At 34.8% G+C, this 15,318-nt stretch overlaps 2 protein-coding genes across 2 annotated transcripts in view; one reads left to right on the plus strand and one right to left on the minus strand.

Moving 5' to 3' along the window:
* Positions 1 to 6,334, plus strand: part of LOC119640385 (ATP-binding cassette sub-family G member 4) — a 24,022-nt gene extending 17,688 nt beyond the window's left edge. The window contains 8 exon segments of the mRNA XM_038038371.1: positions 1 to 126; positions 1,353 to 1,498; positions 1,584 to 1,822; positions 2,283 to 2,693; positions 3,098 to 3,198; positions 3,259 to 3,414; positions 5,757 to 5,962; positions 6,037 to 6,334. The exon segment at positions 1 to 126 is cut by the window's left edge and continues 99 nt beyond it. Of these exon segments, the coding sequence (XP_037894299.1) occupies positions 1 to 126; positions 1,353 to 1,498; positions 1,584 to 1,822; positions 2,283 to 2,693; positions 3,098 to 3,198; positions 3,259 to 3,414; positions 5,757 to 5,962; positions 6,037 to 6,178 (1,527 nt within the window). The 3' untranslated portion in view covers positions 6,179 to 6,334.
* A 1,081-nt stretch (positions 6,335 to 7,415) lies between these two features.
* LOC119640424 lies at positions 7,416 to 9,839 on the minus strand. The gene is made up of 2 exons (XM_038038460.1): positions 7,978 to 9,839; positions 7,416 to 7,584 (listed from the first exon to the last, which is right to left on the minus strand). Exons 1-2 carry the CDS (start codon positions 9,685 to 9,687, stop codon positions 7,477 to 7,479), a joined length of 1,818 nt encoding a protein of 605 aa, XP_037894388.1. The 5' UTR covers positions 9,688 to 9,839; the 3' UTR covers positions 7,416 to 7,476.
* Positions 9,840 to 15,318: the final 5,479 nt, after the last annotated feature.

Below are 15,318 nucleotides of genomic sequence, written 5' to 3' on the forward strand. Positions count from 1 at the left end.
CGAATGTCTTGTTATATAACACAAGACGATCGTTTACATCCCTTGTTAACTGTTCATGAGAATATGCATATCGCTGCCGATCTCAAGTTGGGACCAAATGTCTCATATGAGGAAAAAGAGGAAAGAGTAAGTTTACCAACTTTGGTGTTTATCGACATCATTAGATATAATTTTAAGCAAAGTACAATATCGTGATAGTAACGAATTAATTACAAATAGTCGAACGAAGATTATTTATCTTTCTTTAATCCGGCCGCTTACTTCTTATATTTTAGCGGAAGCACGTCTTTTCGGGTGATGTAGAGATGTCTTTGAAAATAACTACTTTGATTTGAAATTTTTTGTGTAGCTTCTTCTTAAAATTTCTACTTCCAAAAATATTTTGATTAAAATACGTGCTTGAGTAAATGTTTCAAACTAGCAGAGGTGAGAGAGAGAGAGAGAAAGAGAGAGAGAAAGAGAAAGATGATTTCCTATCTTCTTATTAATAGAAACAGAAAATACTTTAAAATCCAAACGGCTATACGTTTTGTGTTCCACGTATTTCATGAAATACTTTTAGAAATCGAATATCGATTCTCTGCAGTTTCCTTAATGATGGCTGCCGGTTTAACTATGACGGACATCGATAAAATCTTTTTTCGTACAACTACTTATCTACTTTTAGGACACCTTTCAATACATTTCTAGAAATGGTTTTATGCAAGTTCTCTGCTAAAATCAGCTAAATTTTGCAATGGGACGCCTTTGAAAATGACGCTTCATTTATTTGAATCGCCAAACTTTCAACTTTTTGCATGCAGCTTAGTGTTTTCCTAGTTCTTAAAAGCAAACTAAAGGCTTTTGTCCACGACATTGAGGAAGTTCTTGAAGAAATTCAGTTATACTTCTTCCTACACCTCTTCGTTTAAATCGATTGCATTAGCAACTAAACTTTGATTCACTTGGAACATATTTTAATATTTGACTGAACGCTTCAAAGGCATGCGTTTCATATCTATTTTTCGTGTGACTTTTTCTTTCAAAACCTGTATGCTGCTACCCTTTCAAAAAAATTATTTATTTTTGCTAAGAAAACTCTTTGACGATTTGCAGAAAAAGAAGATTTATTTAGAAATAGAACGCACTCTCGAGATCCGATGAACTCGAATGCACTTTTACGGTACTTATGTGTACACGTTTAAAGCAACTCATTTAGATTACAAAAACTACGATAAACGGGGTATGGAGAAAAGAAAAGTGATCTTCCATGATCCAGTGATTTGGGGCTCCCAAATCTATGATCGTTTCTGATATTTTTTTTATTAAATTAATTTTTTATTTTCATTTATATATTTGATCTGTCCATTTAGATTGAGGATATTTTGGTGCTGCTCGGTTTAAAAGACCATGATCTTACTTTAACAAAATGTCTATCCGGTGGTCAAAAAAAGAGGCTTTCAATAGCAATGGAATTAATCAACAACCCTACGATAATGTTTTTGGATGAACCCACCACGTAAGATATCTTTTTTTGTTTTATTTTCTTGATAAGAAATTGAATATATATTTTTATTTACATATATATATATATTTTTATGCAGAGGATTGGATAGTAGTTCTTGCACCAAAGTATTGGAACTGTGTAAAAAATTAGCTCAACAAGGCCGCACAGTCATTTGCACCGTACATCAGCCCACTGCGAAACTATTTCAAATTTTCGATCAGGTTTACGTATTGGCTGCCGGTAATTGTATATATCAGGGCAGCCCTCATCAAATGGTACCGTTTTTACAAGCCGTAGGCTTACCGTGTCAGGTTTATCACAATCCTGCTGACTACAGTAAGTTCAACATTTTATATTTGATGCCCTCGAACGAGGAGCGGTAGTTAGTTTGACTTGATTGTAAAACTTAGAAATGCGTAACCGTAGAATCTCCCAGAATATATATCATCTTACATACATTCGAGTAAGGTTTCGGGTTGTTTTAGTCAAATTTGGTTCGTCGTCCGCCGTTCGTTAATGCGACGTTAAATGTAGCAAAAATTTATTTAAAAAGAAGAGATAAAACTTGAAACCGATATTTTCGATGAATGCCTAATCTGCCTATCATATCCCAAAAAAATTTGTAATCTGACGCAAATGTCTATCTAGAATGTGGTACGAATATTTACCAACACCATGCAAAAGTTTGGAAATAACTTTTTAATCAGAAACTGATTTTCTTCCTTAAAATTTGTTCATTGAATTTTTTTTTAAATGAATATTTAAGCCTTTTTAACATTTTGTTTTATTTTAATAGTAATTGAATTGGCTTCTGGTGAATATGGTCAAGATAAGCTAACCACCTTGAAATCGGCCACCGGCAATGGGAAATGCCTTAGTTGGTTTGACAATCCGGACAGGATACTTACGTCTGAGGAACTCATGCGCAAGCATCGTATACCGAAAAAGAGTAAAAAACGAAGTCTAGAAGATACGAGTTATATGAATCAATTGTCGGTGCTTCTGCATCGCGGTTACATCAAATCCAAACGTGATACAACTATGACCCATCTACGTTTAGGTGTTAACATTTTTGTGGCTCTCATGTTAAGCGCTTTATATTATAATTCTGGCAAAGAGGGCTCGCGAGTGATCGATAATTACAATTTACTATTCGCTATTCTGATTCATCATTCCACGTCCAGTATGATGTTAACTGTGCTAACATGTAAGTTGAAATAATTTTGATTGATTTGCATCAATGATTGATTGATTGGTTGACTCCATATATATAAATAACAACGGAATTCACTAATCCGGTCACTATGCCATTATTAAAAATTATTCACAGAACTTTAAAATGAACGGAAAATGAAAAATAAATTTTATTCGGGGTTCACTGATTTTTGATTGAATTCTCTTACTAGGCTTGAACTTCTGCTAACGATAACAACATTTGTTTTGTTTTTTCAACGTTCATTTAAATCGTATTCTTATCAGTTGATTTACATTAAATCGCTTGCGCATCACTTTTTGCTTTCATTAATGAATTCAGTTGCAATTTTATTTTTCGTTGTTGTTTTTTTCTTCTTTATAATTTATTGAATTGCTTTTTATCTCACCATTATATAGTTCCTATGGAAATGACAATTCTGTTAAAAGAGCATTTTAATCGTTGGTACTCTTTGAAGGCATATTATACAGCTGTAACACTAATCGATTTGCCCATATCGGTATGTTAACGAAAGGATCGGCAATCACAATAAGGATTAATTACGCTTTTGTTCTTACAGATATGTGCAAGTTTTCTCTTTACCTCCATCATCTACTATTTCAGTCATCAGCCCATGGAATGGCCCAGATTTTGGATGTTTTTTGCCATTAGTACTCTAACAGTCGTTGCGGGCCAAAGTTTTGGCCTAATAGTCGGTTCTTGGTTTGACGTTGTGGTAAGTTACAAGGCTAGAATCGAACGAAATGAATTGGTATTCTATTCAATGATATATGCATTCACGTCAACTCAGAACAGACTTATACTGCTTTTATAGTTGCAGAACTGCCACACTATATACTATATGTGAGAAATAACGAGACATATTTTTTTAATGGTCACTCAATGCTTATAATTACAATTCCGTGCGCAATCATTTATTTTCGTAGCTACAGGTAAACTGTAAGAAAGTTTCATTTGGCTATCAAGGATGTACATTATGTGTTCACGAATTTCTTTGAAAAGCTTTAGAACTTGAGCGCATTCATTTATTTATAGTATGTCCATCAGTTCGTTTTCTTTTCTCTTGACTGTCGATTAGATAGTCGAAAACATCGTAAAAGTATGGAGGGATACAGAGAGGTTTCCAAATCGAATTTCAAACTTAGCTTCCATCCATAGAGAAATTCTTCGCAAATGGATATTCAATAATTTATTTTCATAAACTTGCGATCTATAGAAAATCGACTAGAAAAACTTAATGAAAATACGTTCCAAAAATATTCTGTGGAAAAATGGTGTTGATGGACCTAGATGATCCTACATCCATAATTAAAAAATAAACAAGAGCATTATGATTGGCAAGTCCGGTTTCAACAACCGCATTTCCTTGTTTATATACCGACTTAAAAAAAGGTTCTACGTGGGAGTGGTCGTAAAAGGGACTCTAGGTCAAAATACATCCGCGTTCGAAATATCATAAAAATTGCGACCTGTAGGTTGAAGACAAAAACATAAGATTTCGGATCGATCAGTTTACCAAAAGATGTGTCTAGCCTAAGGCATAATGTCTACCCTAAGGCATAATGCCCCGGGGCCGCCAGAAAAAAACTCGAATAGATTTCATCTATTAGCTGACACATCCCCCCAAAGAAGAATAATTAAATTTTCGGACTTTTCGGTGTTGCCAATGAGTGGTATCACTTCCATTGACAAAAAATATATTGTTATTTCTTCAACTGATGCTAGCGTAACAATTTCCCAAAACAAAAAGTGCAAAAACTGCTAACGCCTGGGTCATATGGCTAAAAGGTGCCCGGTGCTCCATCTTGTGCTAACTGTGGTCTTTCTCCACATGTAGAAAGCTGCACGCGTAGTTTCTGCATAAATTGCAATGATCAACACTCGGCGTTGGAAAACGATGCCCACGTTTTGTACAGATGCGTGAAATTCTAAAAATCAAAACAGAAAATTACTATAGCATGGGCGAAGCCCGACGCAAATACCGGGAAATGTATCCATCTGGTATCCAAAGAATTAACAAAAAGTAATACCTACGCTGCTGTCGCCTCGCAAATCGAGCCTAATAAACCTTTAACTTCAACTCCCTCCAATGAAAAACCTGTTCTACCACCAACCAAAAATTATACTGCGAAACCAGTTCCATCACCCGCCACAGATAATATTGAAAAAACCAAAGCAACAGCAAATATTGAAAAAATTAAAACAACAACACGTATCCCAAAATCCAATAAAGTAAATTACCCCGAATCACCAACTCTTAACTCTAGTCAGCAAATTACAAGTTGTAATGAAACCAATCTTTCATCCCTTAATCAACCTTCAATTTCAAATTATTCACGTGCGCTCACTCGTTGCATTTGAAATGTACGTAACCACCTAAGTACAGATTATTCTGCTGGTAAGAACAAATTATTCTCGCAAAATTCCAATAGCGACCTTCTCGACGGAGATGTTGACATGGCAAGTTAACCCACCTACCACTTCGTATCCATGTCACTACAATTAAATAAAGTTTTTAAAATTTTACAATGGAACACTAAAGGACTTCTTAATAATTTTGATGAACTCCGTACGCTCATCAATGATTTTAATCCAACCTTTATATTCCTTCAAGAGACCCATTCTACAAGCTCTTTTAATCCTATTCTACCTAAATTATATAATGGATACTTCACGAATGTTGATCAAAGTTCATATTCCAAACAAGGAGTTGGTGTTTTTATAAAATCTAGGTGTTAGATGCACCCGCACCAACTTTATATATACCGTGCTGTAGAGTATAAAAACTTTACATCATGCACTTGAAGTAACTTTTATCATAGCAATTTTCAATTACTTGCTACTTAATTTTCGCTTCTTTCACATTTCGAAGGATTCATATCAAGGTGTAGGCGGCAACAGACTAGTGGAGATTAGACACTCTCAGTCAGTAAAATATTTTGCTATTGTAACAAATTGAGAGGATGCATAACGAAGATTCGCGCTAAAGAAAACACGACGTCCTTGTTATTTGTTCTTATTTTGATATTTAAACTTTTACTTGATTCGCTTCTACAGAATGGAACTTTCCTCGCTCCCGTCTTAAATATTCCTATGATGATGTTTGCCGGTTTCGGTGTTACTTTACGAGATTTACCCAGTTATTTGAAATGGGGCAGTCACATATCATATCTACGTTATGCTCTAGAAGGCTTCGTTGGGGGTGTTTATGGTGAGAATCGCGGCGTATTAGAATGTGAGGAGGCACCGTACTGCCATTATCGGTAAGTGCGATTGTATCTTTATTATGTGTATTGAATTAATTTTTTATTTAACGTCTTCACACTTGTTTATGCAGATATCCAAAGAAATTTTTAGAGGAAATCGCAATGCGAGGTGATCAATTCTGGTTTGACATCATAGCTTTGTGCGTAACTATCGCAATATTTCGTTTCATTTCGTATGTGGTATTAAAGGCTAAAATTAAATCTGTTAAATAGATTTAGTTTATTTTTTAAAGTTTATTAAAGCCATTAAGTTCAATTCGAAGTATACAGTGGCATATTATAGTTGGAAATGTGTTGTGAATTATTTTTATTATTTTCGCCATTGTTTATTTTATTATTTTTCATAATTAATAATAATGTTATTGTAAATTAGTTTAAAAAAAAGTAATAATAAAATCCTTTTCTATTTTTATATGAAACGTGTAAATGGCCGCTTATTTACTGTAAAGCTGACTTGGTAATAAGATCAAAGGAAATTTGCGTCATAATAGATTATTTAAGGTCATTGACTGGAATATACTATTCATGGCCACATATATATATATTCATATAAGAATATTTACAGTTTTTGCAGCAACATCGGGAAGAACCTAATTTTACAATTTGGAACCTAGCTTAACTGTAAGAATGTAGGAATATATTTATTATAAAAATAAACGTTGCCAATTTTATGTATGTTGGTAGAGCCTCAATTTTATCGTTGCACTAGTTAGACATCAAACTTCGCAGAAACTTCGGGCTATGTGGCTAAATAAAATTTGCTACTGACACTTATTACCTTATTATTAGTAGGCACACAGATACACACTTTCAGAATTGCCTGAAGCACGTTTGTACGCTTTACAAGCCTATCCAAATCCGTTCCAAGATTCATTTAACTTTCCAAAGGCTTAATGCAGATCACAAAATGCTGCGAACAAGAATTGAAGAAAATAAATGTTCATATATTTTTACTTAGAAGCACTACGTTCTCCGTTTTCTTCTTTCAGGGTTATGTTTCGAACTTCTTCTGGTTTCTTTAAGCGTGTCTACTTTTCTAACGTCGACAAGAGAAGTCGATGATAGAAAATGCCAGCGCTTCTCCTGCTTGGTTAATGGTTGCTATTGAACTTCAATAAGATAAATTTTATCATCTAGACTCGTTCATTAATCTTGAAATCTTCTCCCTTCTTCTGCGATGGACTTAAACTGGACGTTTGCTGGATTGTTCTACATTATATTGTTAACAAATATCACGCAAAGAAAATTCTGATTAGACAGAAAATTTCTGAGATATGACACAATCTTCTGGTTGCTATATACTATTAAATAAATATTGCATAACCCTCTCGAGATCTATGGCAAACATTTGGTTGAAAGTGCTTACGATATAGGCAGTTCGTTCAATTTAAAAACAACAATTTATGTTTTATAACAAAATTAGTTTATTTAAGTCTATTTACGTAAAGGTAAACCTTATTCATACCAATTATTTGAAGTGAACCATATATTTGATGAAAGTGATTGTGTTTTCATACTTGAATACTATTCGTTTTTTGTTCCATCAAATTCTTCTCGTCATTCGCATTGTCTACGATATCTTTAATGTTAAGATTTTCAGATAAATCTTTAGTCGTAATCTGCAAAGATAGAAAATCAAATTAGAGACTATTTTTACAAAAGAGCCAGCAAATTGCATTTGTTTAGGAAAAATTTTGAATACCCATCCCCTCCAGCATGTACACAAAAAAATTAAGATATTTGACCCTATCTAATGGACAGTTTTTTTATTTTGAATTTGTGATTGATCTCGCTATTTGTAAAGCTTTTACGATTGCAAAGCAAAGAATGCTTTTACACTTGGCTTAAAAAATGATATCAGAAATTTATTGACGTTATTCAGTCTTATATAATAGATAAAGCAAAGTAATCTTTTCAGTGTCTCCAATGGTTATTTTCGTCTGTTACAACCGGAACAACAAATTTTCGATGATATATGGAAAAATAATGAGTGACTTTGAATATTGCCTTACCATAGCGACCTTTTGGTTTAATGCTTGTAGAAGACGTAATTTTAGGCGAACTATTGCAATCGGTTCTTTGCTAAAGTGCAAAGTTTGAGATTCGGACAGCAACTCCACTAGGACCTTGCTATCAGAGATTTTGCTGTCCGGCGACCGAGTTTTTATATGAATGGATGGAATGTTTATTCCAGCTATCGGGCAAACAATTTGCGCCGTTTCAACGCTACCTTCTTGCGACCATTTTAGAGAGAGTTCTTTTAAATCAAAATCAGAACACTTAAGTAAATAATTCGGTACTTTGTCATCGATGTCATAAGCTTTAAATCCTTTTAAAAGTTCGAAACACCATGATGGCTGTTCGATTTGAGACGCCGACATTAGTACGGTAAGACGATTATCAACCTTTGGATGTGCTCGCTTGGATGATTTTGCTGTTGATTTTGTATGTAAAGATCGCTCTAATAATTCCTTAGATTTATATCCCAAAATCCACAAGGAGAGACAACAATCCACAAGTTGATCCGGGTAATTTTCAAATTCGCCTTGTTTCAATTTATCAAATAAATGATTTTCAACATGTCGCAATTGCTCAGACGTAAGAGGACAGTTCATTTGGGCACAACACCATAAAAATGTGCAAAGATCTTTACTTCTTACAGCTTCAGAATGAAATTCAAATCTTCTCGGTTGCAAAAGGTTTTTGAAAAAGAGTTCTATAATCGGCTTCGAGCACTCCTCATTGTCCCACAAACATTCCGCTAAATAGGCAAATAAATGTACTTGTCCTCTAATCTGTAGCTTTGCCAAGCTGTCAGAATTTTTACAGATTGCAGTTAAATATTCACAAACAGTCGCGGAACGTACACGTAGAAAACGTAATAGTTTCAAATAGTTTATTAGAATGCCATCTTGACCATGGCCGATGTCTAATTTTAGCACTTCTTTAATAACGCGTTGGTTAAATTTGCCAAAGTTTACTGAAGTGGCTGTTTTATAGATGGCATTACAAATAATAGCAAAATCAAGCGTATGCATATTATCTAGATGGATATCCAATCTCTGTTTTAAGAGATTTTGCAATAGCTCGGAAGCATTGGCCTTTGCTGACATGTTTTTCTTACTAAGTCCAAGATAAAAGCAGCACTGAACAAAATTCTCCAGAGACTTATTGGTTGATTCGTTATGCTGCTCATTGTTGGTGGCTAGACGATTCAGAGCTGCTTTATAGAAATCAAGACGTGTTATCCAGTTAGGCATTAAAAACAAAAAGGCATATAAAGTACGAAGCACGACATCTTCGTGCATTTGTGGCAGCAATTTCACTGCTATTGAATCTATATCGTTCAGAACCTTGGCATATGTTTGTGGCTCTGCATTTGGACGATACGTTGAAGTAAATATAACAAGTGCGGCCACTTGATCTGCTGGGGTTTTTTGTAGTTCGCGTTGAAAACTTCTTATGTCTGCGATAGGAAAATAATCGGCATAACGTATTGTTGTAGGAGTTTGTGCGGCATCTTTATGCCTTTTGATAGCAATATACTTAGCAAAAGTAGCTGTAAGAGTGCCAGCTTCGTCAGAGGTTTCATGCAACACGTCTCTTGCACTAAAAGAAGCATACTTATGGCGTTGTGTGATCTGAGGGAAACGCACAGCCGAAACTTTATCAAAGCAACCCGGAATGAATTTTATCAAACAACTTATATTGTTTTTAAACATTTTTATGATTATTTTTTATAGAAAATAAAATTTTATATAACAATTCGAGTATTTTAAAAACTCGTGGTCTTCCACTAATTGTAAATTGAGAAGATCAGCTGGCTTTGTAGTAGATGATTTAGAGACATTTAACTAAACTAAAACAGTAATCAGGTGATAGCAAGCAAGCGATTCTTAATAGACACAGAGAGCGCTTTTACAGCATATTCAGTATTTTATTACTATTATTATTATTATTATTATTATTAATTTCGCCAGAGAAATAGATTCTAAGACTAAACTCTTAAAAGCACTAGCATCTAAGGCTATCGGCTTCCTAGTATTTTATTAAGTTTACCAATTGTTTCTGAACTTACTCACTTTTAAGGCCCATTAGGGAGAGGGAGTTGAAAAAATAGGAAATCATATCGAATGAAATCGAACTTAATATTGGAGGAGTCTTCAATAATAAAAATAATGTTATATAATTTCTCAAAGTAATAGAATAGAATCTCTACGCCAACAAGCAACATTTAACGGATTATGGTTGTAGCTGGAAAGGAGGTATGAACCGATGTGACCTACTTGTGGTATTCGTAAAAGCAACAAGTTTGAATTAAATTGAATATATTATGCACTACCAGTTCACAATCAACGCTCAAAACAACACAACATACTTTAAATTACAATTACTGATTCGACTTTCGGCAAACGTCAGCTAGGTAATTTTTTTTTCTTTTTCTCATGTTTTATCGGTGTTAGTGAAAAAAAAATAAATAAATAAAAAAAATTAAAATAACAAAAATTTAAAAAAGGAAGTTAAAAAAAGTAAAGGTTTAAAAAAGAAACGAAAATTTTAAACAGTAAAATATGTATTAATTTCTCTTTTTTCGTTTTTCGATCCGGATTGGAATGTGTTTCCCGGGAAAGGTACTACAGCAGCCTATCTCCCTATGGAGACAGGGTCTGAATTAATTATCACGGATAGAGACGATTTCGAGGATTTCTATACGTATGAGCATAACAAGAGTTTGAGGATGGGTGGGGATGATGTTAGTCTATCTCCCAAACGAGGAGCTATAGCCAAAGAGTTGACAGTGCTCAGGTATTTAATAAGCCTTCTGATTTGGGTGCCGAAGAGATTGCGAAGCATGATATCAATTTGTGTGACTATCCTTTGCAAGGCAATTTTGAAGATGCCAAGGGAAAATAGTGAATATCAGCTTGGACTTTTTTTTATGATTATCTTCAACATCGACGGATTACTAAAATTAAAAGCAGTTAATAGGGGCAGACCTAAATTGCCTTTCAGCTCTTCTCTTAATGCTAACAGCTTCGTCAAAGATAATGATTTCAAAAAAAAAGTAGTTCTTGCATATATTCCGAGAGCTTTCGCCGAAAGTTTTAAAGTAATTCGGAATGTCCGTTAATGAAAACGAGATCATCGAAATAGCGGTTTACGACGTTCCTATAAATCTGCTGTCGGTTTTCGTACAAAAAATTCTAATAACAAAGAAGAGTTCATTCTAACAATTAGCATCAAAATAGGTTTTAAGGGGAAAGCTCTGCCCAAATTAATGAAATTTCATTTTTGTAATTTGCCGTTGTAGTACTTTGTACCCACCTTAAAGCAATGCTTTAACTGCCGCAGATATTGGCATGTGTCCAAGTTCTGCAAAGCAAAGGAGAAAAGGTGCTTAAACTGCCGGAAGTCTGCCAAGTGCGAAAAGTATGCAAAAACGAGATGCTTGTCCTATGGGTCAGGTGTAATACTTCAAATAAATGTTGCCCGAACAGGGAGCTGGGATTAAATGTTAACAAGATCATGGCCATTAAAAATCTCTCCTATAAAGAAGTGTAAGAAAAGTTTTCTTCAAACCACAACAACATCTGTATGACGACCCCTACGACGAGAATTTCCCTCCATTGGGAAACTCGTCTGCAATTTCAAGAATGATAATGAAAACGCAAAGAAGATTTTAACGAACAAAATATTTAATGGGGTCGTTAAAAGGAAACCTGTTATTTCCAACCCTTCTTCCAATTCACCCACCAAACCTTTTTTCAGTTCACCCCCAGAGCTGTCTGTAACAAGGCCTCAGCGACCAATAATATCGAACAACAATTTGCTTTCCTCGGAACTTGATAGATTTATCTCTGCGACTAAAGAATGTATCCGTCCGACAATCCTTCAGAATCTTGTTAAGGAATTCGATAAAAAAATGTCTCTCTATGCTAATACTCGCTACAATCAAGCACCCAGGACTGCGAGTAAATTCCCTAGGGTTCTTTTTGAATTTGAAATATTATCTCGTATAAAGTTTCCAGATACTAGTCAAGAAAGGCATCAATTTCAGACGTATTCCCTACAATTTTGCTGTCGACATTATTATCAAAACTACAAATCTTAAATTGAATCTTTTCATAGCATCGTGCTACTTTCCACCCCGTCTTCATGTACAAACTTTTCGTGATGAGATTCCGATATTATGTGACTTTCCTAATGGTGAAAAAAATGTGATTCTAGTAGGAGATTTCAATGCTTGACATTGCCGGTATGGCGATCAAGTCTTGACTAACAAAGGCAAGATCCTCGTAAATGCCATCAATGCCAGCAATTTCAACATCTTAAATAATGGTAATACTACCTTTCACTGTAACCGGAGTGGTCGCACGGCGAGTGGTGTCTTGGACCTAACTTTCTCGAATTCAACTATTTTATCTTTCAACTGGAACACGTCCAACATTTCCATTGGCAAAAGTCAGCACTCTAACAATTCCGTTAAGAAAATAGAAAATTTCATTTCACGCAACTTCCTTATGGACCGTCGGTCTAAAGTTGATCTTCCTTCTGATTTGTCATCAATTCAAAGTGCCTTTCCGTCTGTGATCAGGTCTGCTAGAACCAACTTTCCTTGACATTGAGTCCTTCTCACCTAAACCTTGGTGGAACTTTTTCCTGTCAACACATTTTCGCAAATACCAAGCTGCAAGGAGAAAAATGAGTAACTATGCCAATCCAGCCAACTACATTGAATATATGAAAACACTGAAAGAATGGAGGTTTGGAGTCAGAAAAGGACACATAGAGCTATCGCGATTAAAGATTTATGTGGTAACGGCAACCCACGTAATTTCTGGAATTATATCAGTGGTCATCGATATTCTAGTTGAAAATTAAGCGGTTGTGCTGTATGGAATGACCATGATAATAAAAAATACTTGGATATGCTTAAGAGCTACATTCCAAGTGTCACTTCGATTACAATACCTTAAATTCCTTTTAGTAGTCTCCGCAATACACCCTTTTCATTGCATTAGCTAATATATGTTTTACATTTCAGAAAGAGAGTTACTGTTGCAGGTTGTGATGGAGTCAAGTATGACATGCTCAGAGCACTGTCTGGAGGAAGCCTTAGCATTCTCTCGCGTGCAATTAACAGGTGCTTTATACTTTTAAATAGTTCCCATTCCTAAGGCAGGCAATGACTTAAATGATTTAAGTAGCTTCAGATCAATTTCAGTGATATCTGTATTCATAAAGACTATCAACCTCATGGTTAAGGAAAGACTAACTGGTTTCCTGAAAACTGAGAACATTATTCCAGCTCGTTCTTACGCCTATCAAAAGCGCAAATCTATTCTCATAGCTAGCTTAAAAAAAGCAGGGAAAATGGTTGTCATGCTTTCCCTGGACATCAGCAAAGCCTATGACTGTGTCAACTTGATTAAGCTTGGTAGAATTCTCTTAAACTTTTCGATTTCTCTTCAAATGCGGCTGTGGATACTTATTTATTTATCCAAGCGTGTGTTGGTGGTACTGAAAAAGTTGAAATATACGGTGGTATCCCATAGGGCAGTTGTTTAACTGTATACATACTGTTCAGTCTATACGCAGCTTCTTTGCATGATATTATAATATGCAGATGGTTTCCTGATTGTATCTACGGTCTCATCTTTTTCAGTGGCTGTCAATAAACTCTCGATAAAACCCCGGCAAAACATATACTATTTATTTTTCCAAAGGTTCTAAACGTGAAATCAGGCTCTTTACCAAAGGAACTAAAGTTGATCAGTCGAAACCTCTTCGATTTCTTGGGAGAATTTTAAATGACAGCTTAAGCCTTCGTGGGCATTATGAAAGGCGTTCAAAGGCTGTCAGTCTGAATGCAACATCATCAAACTGATGACTAACAACCGGTTAGGCTTGCCTCCAAAAAAGTTTCGACTGTATGCAAATCTTTAGTCAGATCCAAGATTGAATTGAGAAACGTATACAAACATTTGAAAATCCATTGTTAAAACGTTGCTCTTTGTACTGTAAGGGAGTTAATTAAGATCAAGTTAATGAGTCCTTCTTTTTTCCAGAAAGTTATATCTCAATCAAATGTAGAGTCTTCATGAACATTCTTGAATTGATGTCTACGTCAAAACAAAATGTCAATTTCTCATGTATGAGGATCTTATATCAAGAAAAGCTTCTTCTTCATTACAACAACGGCATATATATGCCACTAACGGTTCTGTCGGACATAATGTATCTTGGTTCTCGGTACTGAAGCATCTATCTAAAATAGTGCATAAAGTCAAAGTGGCGGAGGAACTTTCCTTGATCTTTATCGTGTTGCTTGCCTTCACACATGCCATTAAATTACTGATGGTATCAAGAGAATTGTTATCTTTTCGAATAGCAAGTCAGGTCTCAAGTGAATCTCAAGTGAATGACTGTCACTTTGTTTGGATACCTGGTCACTGCGGTTTTTTTTAAATAAAAAGGAGCCAACTTCCATGCAAAAAGGGCTCAACTTGATGGGACAATTTTGTCTCTCAAGTTCACTCCCAATGAAACAATACGGGCAATTCGCAACCACATCTTTCAACAATCGCCTTTTCAACAAAATAAATCCCGCATTTCAATTCAAAATCTTTTCAACGGCTTCCTATAATCCCTGGGATATCAAAATTATTTGCAGACTGATGAGTGGTCACGCTTATGAGAAAGTGTATTTAAAAATGATTCGTGCAGTAACATGCGATGTTTGTACGGTCTTCAATATTAGCGCGTCTTGTGAACATTAGATGTCACAGTTTGATGGTATTAAAAGTTTTTTGGTCTTTTCAAATTGTACGGCGGCCTTCTCGTTCTTTTTCTTTGCAGGAAAAAATGTCCGATGAGAACTTATATTTTTAATTCACGATAATATTTCTCTAAAATATTCCATTATTTTCAGCCAAAGATTGCAACACTGTTTTCACATCACCTTTAAACAGCTCAATAATCTAAAATTACACACAACATATTGGCTCAATTGCTGCAGTCCTTTTGTTTTTAAAATATTTCTTGCAAACAATTATTACTGTTTATTATATGGACATATAAGCTACAAGTCTTATTGACTTAATCCATTTTAATTCAATATCCAAAAAAAAAAAAATTATTATGCGCGATCTCCAATTGTTGTTTCCACCAAACATCTGAAAAATCTAATATATTTCCTTGGATAAACTTAAAATAACCCTTGATACTTACTAATACGTAATAAATGTTAACAAATTCAATCTTGAGAATCTAAACTATGCAGAATCTAAAAGCAATAGCAATTGAAATTTTTTGTTTAATTCCTTGTAACATTTTTATTTAAATCTATTTAT

The sequence above is a fragment of the Glossina fuscipes genome, unplaced genomic scaffold (assembly GCF_014805625.2).
Source record: "Glossina fuscipes isolate IAEA_lab_2018 unplaced genomic scaffold, Yale_Gfus_2 121, whole genome shotgun sequence".
NCBI lineage: Eukaryota > Metazoa > Arthropoda > Insecta > Diptera > Glossinidae > Glossina > Glossina fuscipes.